The sequence below is a fragment of the Branchiostoma lanceolatum genome, chromosome 9 (genome assembly GCF_035083965.1).
Source record: "Branchiostoma lanceolatum isolate klBraLanc5 chromosome 9, klBraLanc5.hap2, whole genome shotgun sequence".
Classification (NCBI taxonomy): Eukaryota; Metazoa; Chordata; class Leptocardii; order Amphioxiformes; family Branchiostomatidae; genus Branchiostoma; species Branchiostoma lanceolatum.
This window is the reverse complement of record NC_089730.1, coordinates 13,235,903-13,259,616: the sequence shown is the minus strand read 5'-3', so window position 1 is coordinate 13,259,616 and position 23,714 is coordinate 13,235,903. Positions and strand designations below refer to the sequence as shown.

Below are 23,714 nucleotides of genomic sequence, written 5' to 3'. Positions count from 1 at the left end.
AATTGGTCAATGTCACCCACCTTGCAGGTCAATGATTTTAATGGAATGATCGTAGGACCCGGTCAGGAGGTGGTAGGCGTTGGGAGAGAAGCGTGTTGACCGCACGTCGTTGGTGTGCGGCTTGAAGGCTTGGACCACGCGGCCGCCGCTGATGTCGTACAGCATACAGCTGTTGTCCTCGTGGCCGGAGGCGAGGAGGCGGCCGCTCGGGTCCACGCATACTGACGCTACTGGGCTCACTGTAACGGGAGAAAACAAGACACACAGGTCTCTCATGTTACAAAATAAACAAGGAAACAGAACATGTAAAAATCTACATGTACATTTTGTATATGTATATAATAGGCACAATTTGAAAATCAATGCTAATTATTACTAGCATAAACTGTTATCCATCTGTGTCCATTTCCCAACAGTTATTGAATATAACAAAGGATGCTTCCTGACACAAACAAATGCAAGCCACCAACTACACTGTATAACTAAAATCATTGCTATTTGTTACTGGCATGAACTGTTATCCATCTGTGTCCACTTCCCAACAGTTAATGCTTATAACAAAGGAAACAACTGTTTGGAAACAGACACAGAAACAGATGGATACTCGGCAAGCCACCAACTACATATTCATTAAAACCCATTTCATAATGTTGGAGAAAGGTCCAACCTCCTGGGCCCATCCCTGTGGTTGTGCTGCTGATAATGGAGACACATCGCGGAACCCGGAGGTCCCACAGACGGATGGTCTTGTCCTGTGCACCCGAGGCCAGCAGACACCCTCCCCACGCATACAGCGTCAACACATGTCCTAAAGAAATTAAGAAAAAGTCAGGTGAAAAATTGTACTGTAACAATATTTTCAAAGTTGTATGTAAGAATCAATGATTTAGGTTATCATCAATGGTAGAGGTAGCTATCATAGAATTTTGATTTTTACAACAAAGAAATGAAAATTAAACAAGATGGTTTGTATAGACACCCTCCCCATGCGTTCAGCATCCAAACATGTCCTGCAGGAGTTTAAAAAAAATACAGTCCTGTGAAAGGGTCTACAATGTTTTTAAGTCTGTATGTTTTAAAAAATCTTCAAAAAATCAATGATCTAGGGTCTATATTAACTGTTACAGGTAGTTCAACCAGAGATAGCAGACTTCACTCCCTCAGAAGAACATACAGAAACTTCACTGCTTCCTCTGGCAGAACAAATACACACTGCAGTGCAGACACACACACATGCACACGCACACACACACACACACACACAGACAAGCAAAAAAACAATAACCCACTCAGTTGCAGTTGAGGTGATAAAGTAACAAGAAAACCACAATGAACCAAAACATACCTGTATGTCCAGCTAGGGCGTGCAGCCCCTCCCCTTTCTCACAGTCTGTGGTGTAGATGCAGCAGTCCCCGGCACCCCCGCTGATGAGAATGGGATAGCCCTGGTTCACGTCTCTCATGAACACCAGGTCACGGACCGTACCATCATGCATGGTCAGCTCCATATCAGGGCCTTTAAAAAAATTAAAACAACTTTTACTAACAATCTTAAACTTTTATTCATGTGAATAAAGAGTGTCAGTGATTTGCTTCCTCCTTGTCATGATAGGAAAATCTTGATTCGTGGTAAGAAATCAAAATTAGAAAGAAATGGATCCTGGCATAAGAATTTCCATAAACATATAAGCAAATAGAAAATCATTCTAGCTCATTTTTTGCGACGCTGCAAATACACGTAGGTATATATATATATATATATACCTAATTTGTTATAATCACACCTGATAAACCAACGTACTAGTCACACCTTTTTTGGTTAATTTCATGATTATTAATCCCCATCTAGCAGGGATCAGAAATGTTCCTGATTGTTGAAATTTTCCCTTTAGGAAGTTGACAGTAGATAACCTCCATTAACATTAATCTGCTGGGTTACACAAATCCGCCACTTTGAAAAACAGTGGGTTTGAGATATCTCTAGTGCAGCACCCCCCAGGTATGCACAATTTAGATATACAGGAGTTCATTATACTGGGGGATGTTGGGTTGGAGATCTGTTTGGATGTATCTTTTCAGGGTGGCGGAATTATGTACCCTGGTGGAATCATGTTTAACTTAGTAGCTGTTATATTATTGATTTCTGAATAGGCCTATTGAGTGCTTACACCTTAGCCTCCATATACATATTCAAACCAAACTGGTGATAGCATGCCTTGGGCCAGGTCATTCTCGGGGTCGTCTGGATCAGAAACCTGGGGCCAATCTGAGAACAAAACATGCCTGGGTAAACGGCTGACATTTGGTGTTCCTATAGCCTGGTATCCATCCTAGTCTAGCTCTGTTTGCTCCTTAGATTGCTTCCCTGCATAACAGTCTGGCACCCGTTAATAGAGAAACAATTGGCATTTGTGTATTTGCCAAAAATGTACGCAAGAGTTCTGATTGGCTCGGAAATGGCATTATAAAGGGGTTCAAACAGGCATTCGGAAGTTTGATTGCTGTCACATTGCTTCTGAGAAATATCAGGGCATAAGAAGCAAATATTCAAATGGGGATAGGGCCAGACTATTCTTTGCAGGAGCAATTCTTAGAATGAACTTGAGTTAGAATAGAATGGATTCCAGGCTAGTGTTTTTGGTGCAGGAGTTCAATTTGGAGCAGGCACTGATGGAGAACACAGGGACAGATCCACTGAACCCTCACAGAAGGGCAAAGAGCTGTGTGATGTGTAGAGGGAGTATCTGTACAGTCAAAGGCATCAGTAGCATGATTTCTGGTATACAGCATGCAACAATTTCTGGTAAATCACGCGACAATTTTGATTACATACAAACAGAGCTTTTGTATATGAATGCCAAGCTATGTTCTGGACAAAGACAGCTGTTTGGAAGAACAGGAAGCTTTTGTGGGAATTGAGAATAAAGAACAGCAGTCATCAAAGATCTTTTAAGGATTTGACAGGACAAAGGTTAGAGTTTCAGTGCTGAGGTGTGAAAATAAAGACTGGCTATTCTTCATCTGTTAATCATCAGAAGCTTTTGATAAGCAAAAATAAACCTGCACTTTTTTACGTATTTCCAAGTCTATATCAAGACTGCTCATTGTATAGTTGCATGCACTTTCACACTATGTTTTGATGGTTATCAATGTTATCAACTTTACCTTGTAGCCCTCTATAGGTGCCGTACAGCATCAAATTTGTACAAGTGTCTGTTGGAACATTAGACTATAAGAAGGATACACATTGCAGTGTTTCTCAGAACTAACCTTCTGCATTACAGGTGTCGGCATTGAACTTCAGCACCTTCACACACTTGTCGTTTGATCCGGTAGCGATCAGGTTCCCCGTCGGACTCCACGCGATGCAATAGATGGACCCCTTGTGATGTCTGTTTCTCTTGTACAGGACGGTGGGTTGTTCTGGCTTCTGGTCGGGTCTGGAGATACAGGTAGAAGTTTACTTGGTTTATGTCAAATAAGTAGTAGTAAACAAGGGTATACTTGTTTTGATTTCCATGTCCTATATTGTCTTTGTCAGCTGTAACAGCCACCAACCATTCAGGCACCCTGGCTGTATGTCTTTCACTGCCAAACCAAGAGATAATATTCAACTGAAGGTAAAAATTATTGTTAACAGCATTGTGCAACCTGTGTTCAGTGGAAGATAAATTTTATACTGGGGACTTACATCTTACAATCATTAAATGAGTTATGACACCATCCTGGCATATTGTTCATTTTGTAATTCTAGTAAATGTATGATTTTTGGCTCAAGAAATGGGACAAGTTAAGATTGTTTTGGAAGCATTCATTAACTCTGAAACTGTAACTGTCCAACGGCTATGATGTACATGCAGTGTTTGCAGGATAACATGCTATATAATACAGCGGTTACAGAAAGAAGTGCTTCTGATATAACAGCTCAAGCTGCTGTAACACAACCATCATTGTTATTAACCTTCTCCCTGCTGCCTAACCACGTAACCAATACAATTTGGTGCCAAAAGGCTACTTCAGCATGGAGAACAGGGCTGGAATTAGTGGGTGCATGTGCACCTGTGTGCACCCAAAATCGGAGCTGTGCACCTAATTTTTGACTGTGGGTGCACTGGTGCACCTAGATATTATTGTACTCTATAGGGTAACGGTTCTCTTGTACACTAGCATACAGAATATTCTTGAAATGTAAGTATCAGAAAAAGCAATATAACCTTTTGTTGTACTTTATTCGATGTATTGCTTGTTTGAAATTTGACATCTGGATAGTTTTACAGATTGAGGTTCTTATGACAGGCAGTAGCGTCAAAGATATGTTTTGCTGACATTCAACTTTATTTTATGTGGTGCACCTGAAATTCTTTCTGTGCACCTCATTTTTTTGGTTGGTTGCACCAGTGCACCTATTTCTGAAATAGAATTTCTAATCCTGGAGAAGGATACAGGCATTTAGCCCAGGCTAAGGTCACTCTACTTTTCAAGTTCTCAAAATCATGCCGCCCAACATACACAAAACTGTACCTTAGGTCAGTGACCCCAGGATAGGAGCAGACGCGGAGGGTCTTGGAGTTTGACCCGATGGTGTAGAGGGCGCCGCTAGGGTGGAAGGCCACGGCACGGATGGCCTGCATGTCCTCCAGCGTCGTCACGGGGATGAAATGGTGGCCCTTGGCTTTGGGATCCTGGGAACAAGAACAACATGATTGATACGTGAGTAAGACAATACAGGGTACATAACACTATAGGGTGGTCATGCTGTAATACTGCATCTATATACAGGGTCGGGCTAAGATGAAATGGTGGTCCTTGGCTTTGGGATCCTGGGAACAAGAACAACATGGTTGACAGGTGTGTCAGACAATGAAGAGTTACATATATATAGGAGGAGTACACATTCATTCTGCAATACTACACCAAGGGTCAGACTACCAAATGATGAAATAGCAACAATTGGCTTTGGGATCCTGAGAACAAGAACAACAGTTTAGAAATAAGTGACATGCAAATTAACACTGAACACTCATCCCACAATATCATATGTAGACTTAAATGTTTCCTATAAAACTTTCGAAAAGCTAACTAGATCAGTAAACTTTATGCATCAACATCTGTTCAATATTGAATCTATGAGTATGATTATTAAAAGTCTTTGAGCAGGACAGGGATATCAAACATTGCCTACATGCCAGATGGAGAAACATCCTGTTTAACTGTTAGGTCTAGTTTCTTTATAGTTCCTATAGTGAAACTTAAAAAAGGTGGGACTTATTGCTTGAGAAAAACAATTATCGTATGAATCAAATGAAAGGTTATCTTTGTACTGTTCATGGATTATCTTTAAATCAACCCTTCTAAAAGGCCATGTAGTCCAGTTTTGACTCCTCCTACCACCAACACAAGAATGTTTAGAATCTTTTGGAGGAAATTGATATTTTTTCTTTGAGTGTCTGATAAACAGGATGTCATCTTAGCAGGGCTTGAAATAGTGGGTGCATGTGCACCTGTGTGCACCCAAAATTGGAGCTGTGCACCTAATTTTTTACTGTGGGTGCACCAGTGCACCTAGATATTTCTGTAGGCTATAGGATAAGGGTACTATTGTACGCTAGGTATGCAGAATATTCTACCAGAAAAAGTAATATAACCTTTTGTTGTACTTTATTTGATGTATCACTTGTTTGAAATTTTAAGGTTAGCTATAGAATTACAGACTGAAGTTCTTAAGAGCGTTAAACATTGTAATTATGTTTTGCTGACATTCAACTTTATTCTATGTGGTGCACCCAAAATTCTTTCTGTGCACCTAATTTTTTGGGTTGGGTGCACCAGTGCACCTATTTCCAAAAATGAATTTCGAGCCCTGTCTTAGTCACAGGACACTTCGGGCAATATCTTTAATATCCGCACACTGACTATCCAACCTCCGCTATCATCAGAATACATTCAATATTGAACATATATGGATGCATATAGAAGGTGCTGGATAACTAATCTTCTCACTCTGTATGAAGAACAGTGGTCTGTCACACCATACAGAAGCTGTCTTCATTGTTGAAGATTGTCTTCTGCATGTAGTCGTTCATTACCCCTTTCCACGGAAGAGGATATCTGGTCGGTTCAAACAAGGTATGTGCATGTATCTTGCACGTAGATGTTTTATGTCAAGTACAGATTCTAAGACATTAGTCTGGGTACTATCCTGGTTAGCACGTGTTTGTTCCGACAGTTGGTACCCATGTTGGTGTGGACTATGGGAGCAAATCAACCTATGGTACCTATTGAGTTAGGATATTGCTGGTGCCAAATACTGGATCAGTTCCACTGCCTACTGTACATATTCAGCAAGTCCTTCAGAATTTTACAGATATAATCTATAACATATACTAGTATATACCGTAAAATTCCTATTCACGTACGCACCCCTCCTAACGTACGCACCCCCGATATGGGGACGATAGCGGGCCTGACTCAGTGAGTTGAAACGTTCAGGGGAAAAACACTCCTAACGTACGCACCCCCTCTCCAGCATTTCGGTGGATAGTTAGAGGTTGACATGATTATCTTTCCGATGATATTTACCGACTTAAAGGGTTACTGAGAAAATGTTACTGGGTAGAAAATGTCAAACAATCTAAATATATGTATTATTTATTCTAATCTTTATTACTGATTGATTGTGTGGTAGCATTCCACACTTCATTCGCATGAAGATGTACCGTACAGCTGATATGCAATTTTTATGAGGAAGAACCCCTCCTAACGTATGCACCCCGACTTTGGGGTCGGCCTTGAGCACCTGCTTGTGACTTGAAAAGTTTAAAAAGTGCGTACGTAAATAGGGATTTTACGGTAACTTCATGTCAGTGACTGATACAAAATTCTTTATATTCTTAGGTCTTTCGCCCCACAGTGGAGCTTAGCCAATCAACGACTGCCCTTCGTCCATTGTCATCTGCTGCTGGCTGTGTCCAGGGTAGTCTTCTTGATTTTGCGGCAGTGTCTCCCTCCCACTGCTCACTACATGTATATACGGTAAATCGTGATATATTTGCGGTTTTCGCGATTCCGTCTCACTGTGGAACTCATTACAAAATCAGCATGTCAGCAACATTCCTATTTATTATCTTCGCCGAGTACTTGTACTCGGAGAAGATTATGTTGTCGGTTGAAAAATCTGTTGGGTGGGTCTTTATGTATGTCAGGAGCATATCTTAAGAAAGCTTCAATGAATCTTTATGATTTTTGGTAGGTTTGTAGTTGTTGTGCAAAGGAAGGTCAAGTTCAAAAATGGTTTACCTGGCGTTTTCCAACAGTACTGCAGCAGACTTTACATTTTTGTGTGTTTGTATGTAGGCAAAAAAGTGACGGAAACGTTGATGGATCTTCATGATTTTTTGCAGGTGTGTAGATGTTGTGGAAACGGAGGTGAAGTTCAAAAATGGTTTCCCTGGCATTTTCCGTCGGTACTGCATCTTGCTTTATATGTGTGTGAATTTGTATGTCGCCAGCATAACTCGAGGTGCTGTTGACGGCTGTGCATGATATTCAGTTGGTAGGTAGGAGTGTTAAAGAGGAAGGTCAAGTTCGATAATGGGCCTCCTAGCTGATCATTAAGGTACTGCAGCTGAGTTCTAAATTTTGTGGTCGAATTTTCTGGAAGTGCCAGGTTCATGATTTTTCACCAATACATAGGGTCTGGAGCAGGGAATGGGTGGTGTAAGTTTGGCCCCCCTAGCGGCTTGTTTTACTTGTACCCATTCCAAGCATCACATCGACAAACTGCAGCATAAGAAGCTATAGCTCGGACACTGACGTCATTTATAATTGTAACAACTGTCATCTTGTCAACTTTCCAAATCTAAACTTCCAGAATGAAACATCGATCTACCTTAGGATGAACAAAATCACCAACATCTCAAACCTCCCCTACATACCAAAGGCGAAGACCATTGACTTGGCCAGTAATTTGATCAGAACCATCTTCTGGCATTGGTTTAAAGCCCCACATTTGCAAACCCTTGATCTGTCTGATAATCAAATTGCTCACGTTTCTGGAAAATTTGACACTCATTTGATACCAAGCATTTTCGTAATCAATCTCAGTGGCAACACAATCTCCTCTTTTCAGAAGGAGCCTTTCTTGTTCTCCACATGCAGGTACGCATACGTGTACATCGATGGGAACCCAGTTCACTGTGACAAACGCCTGTGCTGGTTACATCATGAGTTACAGTGTTTGTCGCAATGTTTGGGGCCATGCGGAATGCATGATGCAGATGTACCAGTACCAGTGTTCAGGGATTGTTGTCACAACTGCCCCAGCAGTACCCTTTATTTCCTCTTACTGTACAGGCACGACAAATTCAGATGTGCAAGTCCTGAACCTGTCAAGGGTCAGGAGGTAATTGAAGTACTAAATGGCCTTTGCAGTTCAACTACAGACCCAACATCAGTTCAGAACACGAGTCTTATAATAAGGCAGCCAGAAATGAAAACATTGGCTTATGAGCCCATGGACAGCACCAGAGTAACAATGGCAGGCCAGAGTGCCTTTCTAACTCATTCTACTTTAAGTAGGTCATTATCTACAGTTCAGTGGAAACAAAAAGAGGATCAAACAAACAGAGGCAAACTTTTTGTTGCCTCTGCTTCCGTAGCTTTGTTTGTGACAGTCTTGTTGAGGTTCCTTCTGTGTGCAAGACAATGTCAATATAGACACAGGCATGCTGAACAATTGCATGATCAGGCCTTGAGAGCCAGACACTCACTTATCCAAAACCAAATGTATGGCACAAACCCACACAAGCCTGGCTCCCACGAAACAGCACAGAGTAAAGAGGACTGTGAATGGATCGAGCCGTACGAAGAAACAAGTTTAGCAAAGATCGCTGAGGATCAGGCAAATCAGGAAAGTGATTATCAAGGATGACCTACATTCTGTGAGACAGATCGTGGAGGCCAGATGCGAACACCAATATTGTAACGAGGTGAGCAGGTACAAGACAATTCCAAGTGAACTGGGCTGTACGGGTGTTGAGCCGTACGCAGAGATAAGTATATCAAACATTGCCCAGCAAGCCAGGATGGTGAAGGATGAACACAACGTAGAAGACGAACCAGAAGGTCATGAAATGGATGCTGAGCCAAGCGAAACAATTCCACATCCAGCGCCCGAGATACTAGGAACGTGTGAGGAAACAGACACCTCGCAGACACTTTGTCAAATGGACAAACCACAGGACAGTACTAGTGACCAAAGAGAAACTGATACAGTACCTACATGTTTACCAGTGCAAAGCACCTACAATGATGAAAGGGCGGACAAGCGAGTCAGCCAGGACACTTCGCCAAACACTTCAGTTGTAAGTGAAAATGTGCAGACCAGTAACAAGGTCTCGTCAGTCAGCCATGAAATGGTGTATCAACATACAGTGCGAGAGGTTAGAGCTATGGAGTTGCCGACTAAAAACAAGTTCTCTGCCAGCAATGAAACAGTCTATCAAAATGAAACACAAGGTCATGAAAGTACAGCTAGGGATGCTGCACTGTTGTCAGAGAAAGACCTCAAGGACAGCAAAAACACTGTGAACTGTACTTATAGCGCTACATGATTGGCTACCAGGTCCTGAAGCATCCCTCAGGGTCTTTATGAATTATCAGTGATGTAGGCTTTTTCCAAACAATGAGAGACTTGTTTGGGACATTTTCAAATGACCATTTTGTTATTTTGATATTAGTATGTTCTCAAAGTTACAACTTGTTTTTACCTCTGCCAATTAGGAGGCTTTGTTTTCAGTTAGTAGCAAGACTTAGTGAAATTTGTTAATGGGTCTGTTTTAACTTTGTGAATGACATAATGCAAGAAGCTATGACTTGTTATGATTTAGCATGTGACCAGGTCTTGATCTAGATTAAAAAATGTTTGATGACTGAATTGTGTGATTGTTAGTTTGTGATAAATCAAGTACACATCCAGACATCATCAAATGCATTAATTTCAACTTAATAAATATGATTAAGGTATACAATTACTCAAGCCATCATAGGCAGGTTAGGTGGCATAAAACTGAGCTGTTTCAGACATGAAAAAAGTCCTGTTGAAAGCTAACACTACATGACAGACCTCAACAGCTATCAGTTTTTTTATTTAGACAGTTTATACAACAACATACATGTAAGAACAGTCCACACATTCTTCAAGCCATAAATTTGTAACTGAAAAACATAAACACACTGCCAAGAAGGTACATTCAGCAATACTGGGTTGCTGCCCCAAAACGAGGTTGACTCTTTCTACTCCCATGTACTGTAAATGCAGAAATGTTTGCGGTGGTTTTGTGTTTGCGGTTTTCGCGGCGACTGTTTCACCGCAAACTTAAAGGCATCCAGAGCATTTATGAGGCTTGAAACGTGAATTTAAAAAATCAAATTTCTAGTCATTCCTACACATAATAAGTTTCAATAACACTTTACCATTACATATCGACATTAAAGGAGCAAAGAAACGATGTCGTTGTGTGGTGAGAACTGATAGAAAATCCAAGCCCTAATAGACTGATCCTGACTGTCCATCCAATAAGCGGTTCGACCAATGAGAGAGTGACTGCATGTCCGTCAAATATTTGCATTTGTATGTTTTGATTTTGCATCTCTACGTTCTGACGGAGGTGGGCGGGGCTATGGTATCGATTCATTTACACTAGGCGCGTGAAACTAAAAGATCACCATGTATCTTATTTTTGTGCCGCTTTTAAGCACTTCTGGTAAGAAATCCGCACGCGAATGTGGTAAACAGTGGCATTAAATGTTAATTTCACAGAGATTACAGCAACTAGAATATTTCCAGTTTTCAAGCCTCATAAAATGCTCTGGGTGCCTTTAAAACCACCGCGAACATTTTTGTCTATTACTGTAGCAGTAGGTGACTACAGCGCTGTCACAAACTTAAAACCACCGCAAACACTCCATTTTCGCCTTAGCGCAAAATAAACACCACGCGAACTTAAATGCATTTACAGTAACTGTAACTATAACTGTGCATGCTATGATACAGATGTTACATGGGAGATTGACCATGAAACAAGGAAATGTTTGAGATGTGAATGATAAATGGCTGCAATAGTGTAGCACAGTACCTGCATGTTACAGACTATTTAACATTCTCTGATGCTGTAAGAACGCACAACTTGTCACACAAGAAAAACATCATAACTGGTGCTAATTTTGCATGACGTTTGGTTCTCTTGGCATAAATTCTATCATGAATAATTTCACTGGTGGACAGGACAGAAATTTAGCAAAATCAATAAATGCATTATGAATAATAATTGAATATGATCGTTGAAATTATCCCCCATCAGTTTGATCTCCATAGTACGTACATCAAACTAATCAGTGAAGCCAGTGAACAGTTCATTGCAGTCTGCTATATAAAACTCAAAACTTTAAACACTCCAAAAATGGGTTCTTGTCAGAATATCGAGCACAAATTTCAAACTGTTATAAACTATAATAAAGCATGTGTAAACATGTTCCCTTATGGTAAATTGAACTTTTACTAGAAGTGATCTATCTGGACTATTGAAGCCACATAAATTCTATTTTGTTGAACTTCATGGTCTTGAAATGGTCCCTTGCCAGTTGTAAAATATGATTTTTGTTCTGTTGAGCATGAAATGTCAAATTCAATCCTGGTGGAAAACACAGTTTTACAAGCCAGCTGCTATGGGAATTGGAAAACTCATAAATTTTGCGATGTTGACAAAGTCTTATGTCAGAAGGAGCGTTTTACTCATAATCTTCCCATCAAGGTATCGGTTGTACCAATATAATTTCTTGGCTCTGCAATTTTTGCAGAAAATTAATGGAGCAGGCGGGCAAAATAAAAAGGAAAAAAAATCATCCTGAGACAGATCCAAACGCAACCAAAGGAGCCACAAACTCAACATACATGTACCAGTCTGGTTAAACTTTCAAAAAAATTAATTTCCAACTTTTAATGCATTGATGAACAGGAAAACTACAACAACTAGAAACTAAGAAAGGCAAAAAAAGTTATTCAATTGATGGCATCAAAACATGAGCAATGGTTCATCTTCATTTCTTTTTTAAATCAGGAAAAAATGAAGCTACAAATCTTTACTTTGTAAGAAAATAACAAGTTGAAATGTTTCATCTGTTGAGCAGTAGTGTCTGTAATGGTGCGTATAACCTGAGGGAAAACAACCGTATGTCAAAGGCCCTCTGTTTGGTGGATTGGACTCATCAGAGCAGCACATCATGACAAACTCTCTCCAGCACTCCCATCACTCACTTCACACCCCAGGGTTACTGGGACATGGGGCTTTTCCACTGAGACAGAAACTTTTCCTGAGGAGCTGGCTGTTCCATATATTTGTGGTCACCAGTATGCAATCAAGATCATTTATGAATACCTAAAAACATTAGATAAATCTATAGAATAGACATTTGTCCACCTTTTTACATTATTGTATCTGTTTTTATCCCTGCAATTAGCCTTCGGGCATGAATTTGAAAATACAGATTATATTATGATTATATCATAAATCTCCCTGGTAAAATGCACGGAAGAAGAACTAACATTCACCCATGTTGTTGGTGTGGCTATAACTTTTTATAATACAAAAGATTTTTTATCATCCTCTCTCAATAGTTTAATGTTGTGCAATGACTTCCTAACAACTGGTCCACCCCACCATACTGTAATTCTTGTCATCTTAACAGTGGTTTTATTTTCACAGTTTTGGTGGTGACCTTTCCACAACAAATTCATAACATTGTGAATATGAGTTTCTAATGTATAACTGTGCTATAGAATTGCTTTCAACTGCGACATCAAAACAACATCAAAACAGGTGAAAACCTACAATCCCCTTCTACTGGGAAAATAAGTCGGTGAAAATAAATGAATTTCCTTGTTATGTTATTCAGTCTGTTTATGTTGTTCTGTACAGGGTACGTCTGAAAAGCAGTGCATTTAGCATAGAGTGCGCCTACCCTGTATAAAGAAAACAGAAATAAAATAAAATACAGTATCTTGAAATCAAGACCTAGAATGATATCCACTGGACAGATTTGATGCTGCCCGAACCATATGTGTTGTATTTGGTGCAGTCAGCCATACATTGCTGTGCAATCTTCCTTCACTAATTGAAATGACACAGACCAGTGATGTCTTCATCATCATGGAAGCCTCTTTACAAGGATTCCCACTCAAGCTATATTACATCAATCAACCGAAAAGAGCATGTTTATGTTTTTCTTGAAGACAGTGAGTTTGTATGTTCATGCTTCAAAAATCAAGAAAATTTCCGAGCGCCTATGTTTCATCATAAATTATTCAACATAATTAGATACTGAAAGCTGTACCGACCCCAAATTGTCATAATTTGATAAGTACTCCAGCCACACAGCATATGGATGACATTCCACTGTGAAATATCTCACAATCTACACAAAAAAAGGAAGAATAAAAGGGATCAACACCCCCCTAGTGAATGGGACATGAGGTATAAAGGGTAACCTTCTGACTGCTGGAAATTAAAATCTTGTACCTTTCTTCAGTCCTGTTTTTCAAAATTGAGCACATCTTTCAAGAAATACACAATTCTGAATTTGACTATTTTTTTCCTAAGCTGGAATGTATGACTCAAAATCTGCAAGGCAAATTCCATTGTTTTTAAAGATTAATACAAAAACGGTTCACTATTAAGAGGTTAGCATATGTTAACAGCAGTCATTTCTGACTTCACCAGTAGGTACATGTAGGGCTAAAACAACCTTGTCAAGGCCCCATACCCTTCGGTACATGGACATAACGATTGATCGTTCAGCAGAAGGCTCTGAGGGAATATTCCCGCTGTCAGGAGTGAAGTCCAGCCTTTGCCAAAACTCTGCAGATCCAATTTCACCCAATCAGACAAACCATGGGCTTGATTCTTCAACTTGTCTGATCTTTAATAAGACAAACTGACCTTTTCTCCTATTCTGGGACCCTAGTATAATCATTCCATACATCTTGTAGAATACATATAGTCATGTCCAAGTAAACTCTGAGCTTTAACTTGCGGTCATTCCACTTTTTTGACAGAAAAAAAATTATATAAAAATAATGTATATAATGTAAAAATGTATTAACCAATGTATTCAATTTGATGCAATAAAAATCATCCCTCCACCTCTTAAATGCAGCTATATAAACTACGCACAAAAAGTTCGGAAACTTAACTTTGGTCGATCATATCTCCGTTGTTTCTTGATCAATTTCAATGATTTATATATCATTGAAAAGCTTTTGTGATTTTCTTTCCCATGATACTTAACTTATTATTGTTGTAAATTAACACAACGAGCACCAGACCTGCTTATGTGAGCGAGTCTCATAAAAAAAGTGCCCAAATTACCCTACTAATGTAAAACGCTCAATTCAGTATTTTGTCTTCTGCTGGTAGCACATGGCTTTTGTACGAGGGTAATATGAAACTTGAATCAACAAAACACATTAATATGAAAGCCAAGTGTAGTCTTCATCCAAAGAAAAAATGCGTAAAGGAGCCTCAGTTATGATGAGGGTGGCTTAATACTGAGTACACACGCCATGCGCTGTCACCACAGCCCGGCACATCTTCCTCATGCTTGTCACCAGTTTTGGTACGCGGCCCCTGGCTATTCTTCTACAAGGAGTCGTCGCAGGTCGACCAGTGTTGCTCTGTTGATCACAACTGCTTGCACAGCTCGCCCAAGCTGATCAGTGATCACAGAGTCTGAGACTGTGTTCAATTGTGTTGAGATCTGGGCTGCAGGAGGGGCATTCTATCCTCTGTATTCCTGCATACTGGAGGTGGTCTGAAATGACTCTCATTCTGTATGGACGTGCACTATCATCTTGCAGAATGGCACCCAGTCTCATAATCATATTGCAGAGGTAAGGATCTTGGAAATGTGACTGGATGGAGGAAGCTGTCTCTTTATCGACACATCGAAGTTGCTTAGGATGATTAGCCTGTTTTTTTTTTCCGCTGGCAGTTAGCGTTGTACTGCCTCACACTATAACACTGACCCCAACAAACAGTCAGTCAATCTGTGCAACAGTCAGCATAGGGTTCTCCTCGCCGCCCCAACACTTTCATTTACCCATCCAACAGTCGAAATAAACCTTCTCTTATCTGTAGCTGTGAACATAACATTCCACCACACACTGTTCCATTCACGATTTGGACGACACCACCACTAATGGGTTTGGCGCTGCGCTAGGTGTTTGACACTATTATGGAAATTTGGGCACTTTTTTTCTACAACCCACTCGCGTAAGCAGGCCTGGTGCTCGCTCCATCAGATTGCAATTATAATGAGTAGGGTATCATAGGAAAGGAAATTACACAGGCTTTCCAACGATATATGATGCATTGAAATTGATAAAAAACAATGGAAATATGATCAACCAAAGTAAAGTTTCCAAACTTTTTGTGCGTAGTTTATATATATATATCAATACGCAATGTTTTCAATAAAGCATTATTACATCCAATATGGAATATAACACTCATACGAACATACATCTTTATAACACAACACCTACCATATAAGATTGGCGAGTGGCCAGTTCTATGATTGAAAAGAGCGTGTCCCATAACAGATCAACGATTCGTTCCAGACATTTAGGAAATGAGTTTCCATTGGAACAAAACAAACCCTGACTGTAGAAAATTGTATTTCTGAGCTGGGAAGAGAGCCAACTGTACTAAATGTCACTAACATTTCATCAACACTAAAGTTTAAAGATGTAAATAACAGACAGAGGAGATAATGGCTGAGATAAAGAAATACCAGTATGCTGAAACACAAAAACACTCTGTCGCAGTCTATGTCATTGGATTAAGTATGGAACAAGTCAATACAATCAATGAAGCTGTTAGCTAGAAGATGTTAATTGTGTATGAACTGACATATGAAGGTTGTGTTCAGGAGGAGGTTACTCAGGAACCATATGTAAACTATAATAAACAATAAAAGTACATTAACACATAAGTGGGGAAAACTTTGACAGTTTGCAACATTACTGTTAGTAAAAATATAAGGATGACAAAATCATGATCATTTGAAAGTCCTTTGTAGCATATTTCAAGTTAAAAACAATCATATTGTTGTTGCAGTCCACTTTTCTGGTACTGTCCTTAGTGCTGAAAATGCTATCCACTGGCAGTTCAGAATCAAAGAGGTAAAAAAGAAGCAAAAAAGAAGGCAGAAAAGAAAGATACACTTTCTCTCATGCTCTATTTTACTAACCTTATCGATCATATCATGGAATCCCAACCTACATGTATATTGATGTACATGTATAATAGCAAGTTAAGGTTAGATTATGAGAACTGAAATGTTATAGCTTTTGCCAGGTGCATTGAAACATGGCAGGATACACATGTATATATGTAAAGTAAATACTCATGGGGACCAGCAGCAAAAAAAACCCAAAAAAACATGGAAATCAAAATTCAGTCAATCTTTTTGCTGCACTAGATCATGAACAAATGTCATCATCATAGGCCAGTTGAAAACCCTAAAGCAGACCAACAGTAAGATCAAAAGATAGTTGTAACAGATGAGTGCAATTTCTACTCACCGTGATGTGACTTTGTCTTGTTTTCGCGGGAGTGTCTCCGCTGGATGTACTGGACGTACTGTGCGTCAGCTTGGCCCTGTGTCCGTCCACCATGGGTGTGCCGTCCTGCACTGACAATTTGTTGAACGTCGCTTCAAGAGATCTTGTTACTGGGCCGACGGGCCGTGGACTGGTCTATGGTAGAAAGAGAGATCAAGATGTAGCAAATGTAGTCATAAAACATATCTTTTACCGTAAATGCATGTAAGTCTGTGGTGATTTCATTTCCAGAAATAGAGTGTTTGCAGTGGTTTTTAGTTCTAGGTGGTAGGCGGTGCCAGAGGACAAAAGAAGCATTTTCGGTGGTTTCAAGTTTGCGGTTAAGAAGTTACCACAGAACATCAAACCACCGCAAACTTAAAGGCCATTACAGTATTTTCATGTCATTTTGCAGCTTATTATTAGTTATACATCAACAAAGGAGAACATGAATACCCCAATGTTTAGTATGCCACACACACAACATAAGGTTCTCTCCAGAAATCCATCTAGCCTGAAGATCTGATGAAAGATTGAAGATATGGAAATTATTGAAGAGGCTTGCCTGAGGACTTGGTGCCTTGCCAATAGTGCTGGGTGTAGGCATGGCCTGGGAGGGCGCAGCCCCTGGTCTGGGGGTACTTGTACACAAACCTGAGCAGATGGAAGATATAATAACACATTAGTCACTGGGAAGATAACATTTTTAATATTCTCATATTTCCTGGGGACAACTCCTCTTAGATTAGTCTGGAGACGGTTGATATACAACCTGCACAACCTGTAAATTTTTCAACTTGCATACAGGTCAGATTGCAAATCTTTAACCAAGAGCCCCAACTCAACCCACTAGTTTTTTTCCATCCATATAAAAATTTTTTGCGTTTCGGCGCATGCGCGCCGGAACGCATTGTCCTGGCTTTTACCTTCAAGGAAGGAACCAGGGAAGCTTGGTTCAACACTGTGTCGCACACAATAAGACCTTATATGGCAATACGTTCTCAAATCCTTGTATAGCCGTTGCCTTATATGGCAAGAGAGCACGAAAATGCAGGCAGGCTAGATTTGCATGTGACACAGGACGGCGACCGCATGTAACTGCTACAACTGTTCGGAAATATCATTGCATTGTGGTTTCGGACTTTGATATCCTGAAAAATGACCATATTACATCTATTCCACAAGATTGCAGAAGAAAAAAAATGATTTCGTCAAGAAAACGACCAAAAATCGGCATAAATGATACCATATAGTGAGGTTATAGCATTACGTCCAGAGTGAATAGTTACGTACCGCAGCTTGGCCGATCTGGCAACGCGAAGCACTTCGGACCCAGAAGATCCGGGTTCGTCTCCGTGCATGGATTTTTTTTTTCTTTTTAGATATTGAATATCAAAAATATATATTGATGTTATATTAATCTATCAATATCATATTTATGAATATCATTTTTTTTCATTAATAAATAAAGAAATATTTTATATTTGTTATTTTTAAATATTCATTTAATATATACAAGGCCTTTGTCTTATGAACAGGACTTCATAGATTCCAAACCCGGCATTCGAATTTTTCTGTTCATTGTAATGGAAAATACCGTGCAGCGGCTCCTATGCGCGGTAAGATGATTCTTGCAAAACACTCGCCACTAAACTTCTATCCCCGATGTAAACAGAGGCTCTTGATGTTGTTTGCAAAACAGCGATTCTTTCTTACAGTAGCAAATGCTCCATTGTTCAGTATCGACTTCATTCAGACAACACGGACGTGGAAAGTGGCGCCCCTCGGCACAAAACTATGGGAATTTTCATGAATTTTAGCAAAATTACCCAGGAAAATAAGGAAGAAATGTTGTAAATGCGGAAACAAGAATAATACGGATGAGGTAGCTGTTGATTTGTTTGACATTTGGTAGTCATTTTAGATAGAACCTTAGCTGTTATGAACTTCTATTTCACTTAATTACCATAGTGCTGATGATTCAATGGTGCTTTTTCAAATTTTATGTTTTATTGCGTGCCATGTACATAATTACATTGATAGCTTTTATAATGAGCCTATTATACATTTTACAAATAAGTACAAGTTGTAGGCAAAGACGTAACTTCAAAATTGCTTTCCCCAATCTGCCTTTCTCTATTAAAACAGTACTCATTTCCCAAAATGACAATTTTTCTTATAGACTGAACAGCCCTTGAGTGACTTCCTCTGGCAGATTTTACTTCAAGTAAAGGGAAAAGACAATTCACACTTATAAACGTAGCCGAAACGCCAGCTTTTTTTAAAAGCTCTTGTTTGAATTATGCTGTGTTGGACAATTCAGAGTGCTCAGATATGAAGTTTCGTTCCTTCTCATTTATAGGTATACTTACATGTTTGAGCTGAATAGACAAGGCTCCTTTTTCACAAATCTTATGGGAAGAAAATATACTGTACAGTTCTGAAAGCTAGAACACTGGTATAATACAAAATATGGTGAACTCTGATCATAACATAACATAACATTAGTTATGGGACAAATGAAGTTAATTTGTCTATCATACCAAAAAAACATTAGTCTAAACACAATCTAGCAGTGCACCTGGCTGTTTGCTGGGTGGTGTGAAGGGCGGAGACTCTCCCATTGGTGCTGCCGAAGCGTTGGCTTGTGGACGCGGTCCCGTGGGTCGCTGTCCGGACAGACCGTCTTCTAACTGCTTAGCAAACTGTGCTCGCTGTTCCTCCTATAACAACAAAACAAAACAAAACATGGCCTATCAGCTTTTTTCTTCCATTCACATTATACAATATTCAGGCTTTCGATGGCATTGCATGAATACAGGTTATCTGTCAAATATATTTACGTTTTCCACACATGATATCGCTCTATGTTTATATCAACATATCATTGTCATTCCAACATTCTGTACACCAGACGTTCACAGCATATGAAATATATCTTATGACTGAACACACAAACGTACTACTAAACTACTGTCATCCCTATTGCATTAAGTATTGTTTGTCTCTTTACTGTATCAACTGACTAAACAGCATTGAGTACTGTTTGGCTGTTTAGTGTAATAGCTGACTTGACACCTACAGTGACTATCAGTATTTTCATAAGACATTAAGAAGGGAAGAATAACCAGCTATACCTGTTGTCTGAGCTGCTCCTCGAACTGCTCCCTCTGTCTTCTGAACTCCTCGTACGCCAGTTGCGAGTCTACCAGACTGCCGGTCAGCTGGGGTTGTTGTTGTTGTTGTTGTTGTTGTTGTGGGGTCGGGTGTTGCGGTGGGATCTCCTTGGCCCTGGGGCTCTTCTTAACTTGATGGTTCGGCTGTGGACAAAAATGAACTAATTCTTAAAATGGTTATTGCAAAAACATCTATCCTTGTGCACAGACCACTAATCAGGTCCCTTCATTCAATAACATATACCTAATAAAAGTACCCTCCCGACTTTGTCTTTAAAATCTAATTTAAGCCACAGACGCAACACAATTTGCAAGCTACAGTCAAACCTATGTATACTAGTGCCCACCTCTGGATAACGACCACATGGCCATTTGGGCCACATTTTGGTGGTCCCATAGTTTTTTTCCACATTATCTCAAGCAGTTAGAATCATGGTGGTGACCTGTCTACTGTGACCATTTTCTACAACAGTCTTCAAAAGTCTTTTGAGTGCTCACTATATAGACAGGTTTGACTGTAAATGTTAAGGTATTATGGTGCAGCATAATCCTGTATAATTATCATTAAATATTTGCAGCAGTTTTATGTTATGATTTTGCAAAAACTCTCCTCACAAACACATCACACTGGGAACATGTGCTCCATCTTACATTGCATTACTACTGTTGTTTCAACTGCAAACTTAAATACTGTGAACGTCTCCTTTTCTCTTCTGCCACACCACAAAAGTACCCCCCACAAACTTTAATGAATTTACACTATCTATACCCTGTATGTACATAACCATAAGTCAGTGTGTTGCCCTCTGACCTGTTTAGGTGGTTGTGAGGGCGGGTGTGGCTGGCGGCGGGGCTGTGGCGGGCTGAACTCCATGGCCTGGGGAAGTCTCTTAATCAACACCTGCTGTACAAAACAGGGTTCACTTAAGTTTGATTCTTTTCTCAAAAATAGATGTACCACACATCTGAAATTATCAAAAAGGCTGAATACATAGATACAGCTGCACAGGGCAAGAGGAAAGACACACAAATAATGTGCCTCCCCTCTAATTCTACTTGAACAGTGTGCAAGGAAAAGGGTGATAAATACATGGATAGCTTTCTAGCACTTTGGACAGGGGTGATCATAACATGGATAGCCTTTTAGCACTAAGGACAGGGGTTGTCATAACATGGATAGCCTTTTAGCACTAAGGACAGGGGTGGTCATAACATGGATAGACTTTTAGCACTGAGGATAGGGGTGATCGCTACATGGATAGTCTTCTAGCTCTAGGGACAGGGCGGATCATAACATGGATATCCTTTCAGCACTAAGTACAGAGTGGATCGTAACAGGGATATCCTTTTAGCACTAAGTTCAGGGCAGATCATAACATGGATATCCTTTTAGCACAAAGTACAAGATGGATCATAACATGGATATCCTTTTAGCACCAAGGATAAATGTGATCATAACATGATAGTCTTCTAGCACTAAGGACAGGGGTGATCGCTACATAAATGTTGTGTTAGTTTATTACCTGTGGTTTTTCCTCCCCTTTATCTGATACGCTCGTGTCTGGAGATGTTGTTTCGCTGGACCCCTCCTCCTGGATGGAGTTGTCGAACATCGTGGACATGAATCCCGTGTTCGTTCCCCGACTCGGACTGTGAAATGCTGCGAAGGATCGTGACATGATATTCGCTGCCTTCGTCTCTGCCTTCGCCTCTTTTCTCTCCTTTGTCTGATTCATCAGTCCGTACGAGAGTCCGTCTAACGAAGGGTTCAACGACTGTGTCATGTGCGAGTACGTGTCCGCAGAACGCGGGCGTTTGGTGGGCGTCGTCGGGTAAGGGGAAACTCTGTTCATAACTGGCGTAAGGAGTTCACTGATTGGTGCAGGCGGCGGCTTCACGATCTTATCTACCTGCAGCTTCAGTTTCTTTTGTTCGAACGCACACGTGAACGTCGCCGGCGGGATGCTCTGTAACCATGACAACAGGCTGAGGTCTGCCTCGTCGCTGGCGCTGCCCTGCAGAATGTCGGAGATGATGATGTCCTCTATCGGAGTGTTGGGACTGTCCGTCGTCGCCTTCTGCTGACAGAACTCGACGCAGGACTCGTACAGCAGGCCTTTGATCATCAGGTTGACCAGTCTGTCTTGTGAGGCTGTGAAACCCGCCTCTGACAGTTTCTTATTGGCTGGCAAGAATGTTTCCACCATCTTTGCAACATCCTGGAAGACAAGAGTAGAAAAATAATACATCAATCACTCTCTCGTCTCAAGCAGAGTAGGGTTTTATTGGATACTGCAGATAGAAGAGCTTTGTCTCTTGAATCATCAAGGAATAACACAACGTCAAGAGAAATTCAACATGTAATAAGGAAGAAGAAGGCTTTGATTCCTCTGAATGTACATTTACTCTGTACGTAAGAAAAAGCTACATTCTATGAAACATATTTGTCAGCTTATACTCCATAGGAAGTCATTTATAGGTGGTTGAGAACAAGAATACCAGTCCAACAACACGAAAAAAGGTGACAGTTCAAAATAGGGGAAGAAGATCACAGATCACGTTACACACAGAAAACTAACAGTTCATAGGTCGTCCTACCTGGAAGCAGTGCACGCGTGCGGTGCTGGGGTTCCAGTTCTTGTACTCCACGTGATCGGTGACCTGCGGCAGGGTCAGCAGCAGACACAGGCTGCTGTACTCCTCCCGCGTGGGCGAGTACGGCTCCAGCGCGTTCAGACACTCAACGACGTCGTCTACCGAGATGTCAGGGAATTGCATGTTGGGCTCGGACTTGGTGATGCAGAGCATCTCCAGGAACTTGTGCTTGAGGATCAGGTAGCGGAAGTGGTCGCTCTGGAACCCGTCGATGCTCTCCAACGGCTGCATGAACTCCAGAACATCGTCCCATTGGCCGTCTAGGATCAGCTGACTGTGGTGGTAACGACATGTCACCTTTAGCACTCAAAGTTAGCACTGAACGGTTTAACGCTGGTGCACCCAGGAAACTAAAGAGTGCTTACTTAACATGACAATGATCTTGGCAGTCTGACTTCCCAAGAAAAAGAAAAGTGATAGCTAGAGATACCAAAACTAGTCAAATGCTTCAAGCTCCAAGTGTCACACTTAGCTGACTAAATCACTCTTAGCTCTGTTAATCAAAGGCAAGGGGCAACTATGCAAATGCACTGATATAGGACTGAAAAGAATAGAGTGACAGTTCATAAAATGTATATAAACAACAAAATTGATGGGCATCACAAAGGTCATATTGTTACTAGTACATGAATCTAATTTTTCCTACATTGTGCCGTTTTAAATGCTGCCAATTACAGAATTATGGTTAGTTTCCAAACTTGCTTGAGTCTAAGGGCATCAACCGTCTTACCGTAGGAACAGCAAGTCGTCGGAGTACATCCCGTTGATGACTCCGCTCTCCTTCTCGAGGGACAGCATGGACACGTGCAGCTCGCGGTTGTGCAGGAAGTCCAGGATCAGTTTGATCACCTCCGACTCTTTGATGTTGATGGAGGCTTCGGACCCCGTCATGGCGGCAGATGGTTCAGTCCGGGTCTGGAGAACGGTGCTTGGGGCTTGTTTGCTGCTCTGGTCTCGAGATTCTACATGAAAAAAATTAACAAATGATATTTGATATGCATTCTATAAAAGGAATTTGTGATCACAAGAAAGGTATTATATCTCTAATTTGTCCAAGGGATGAAGTATTGTACATAGTCGGTGAATAATTTTATCATATTGGTATTAACAAATTTCTTTGGTCACACTCAACCAGAAAGTTCATTTGTGTGACCGTTTGTCACCTTCCTTGGGGCAATACTGACTGGTTCTACTTCATACTGCAGCCATCATCTGTACAAAGGGTT

General features: G+C 40.5%; 1 protein-coding gene across 4 annotated transcripts in view; it reads right to left on the bottom strand.

Annotated features, from left to right (window-relative positions):
- Window positions 1–23,714, bottom strand: part of LOC136442588 (WD repeat-containing protein 47-like) — a 33,001-nt gene that overhangs the window by 2,806 nt on the left and 6,481 nt on the right. The window contains exons 2-15 of one of the 4 annotated variants that reach the window (XM_066439528.1): window positions 23,219–23,450; window positions 22,432–22,762; window positions 21,357–22,052; window positions 20,645–20,737; window positions 19,795–19,977; window positions 19,239–19,380; window positions 17,223–17,311; window positions 16,640–16,813; window positions 4,522–4,682; window positions 3,271–3,440; window positions 2,216–2,266; window positions 1,346–1,516; window positions 668–808; window positions 21–239 (exon numbers count right to left, since the gene is read on the bottom strand). In XM_066439528.1, coding sequence (XP_066295625.1) covers window positions 21–239; window positions 668–808; window positions 1,346–1,516; window positions 2,216–2,266; window positions 3,271–3,440; window positions 4,522–4,682; window positions 16,640–16,813; window positions 17,223–17,311; window positions 19,239–19,380; window positions 19,795–19,977; window positions 20,645–20,737; window positions 21,357–22,052; window positions 22,432–22,762; window positions 23,219–23,379 — 2,782 coding nt within the window. In that variant the 5' untranslated portion in view covers window positions 23,380–23,450. The remainder of the gene's footprint in view (window positions 1–20; window positions 240–667; window positions 809–1,345; window positions 1,517–2,215; window positions 2,267–3,270; window positions 3,441–4,521; window positions 4,683–16,639; window positions 16,814–17,222; window positions 17,312–19,238; window positions 19,381–19,794; window positions 19,978–20,644; window positions 20,738–21,356; window positions 22,053–22,431; window positions 22,763–23,218; window positions 23,451–23,714) is intronic. The other 3 variants (XM_066439531.1, XM_066439529.1, XM_066439532.1) reach the window with 3 other exon arrangements.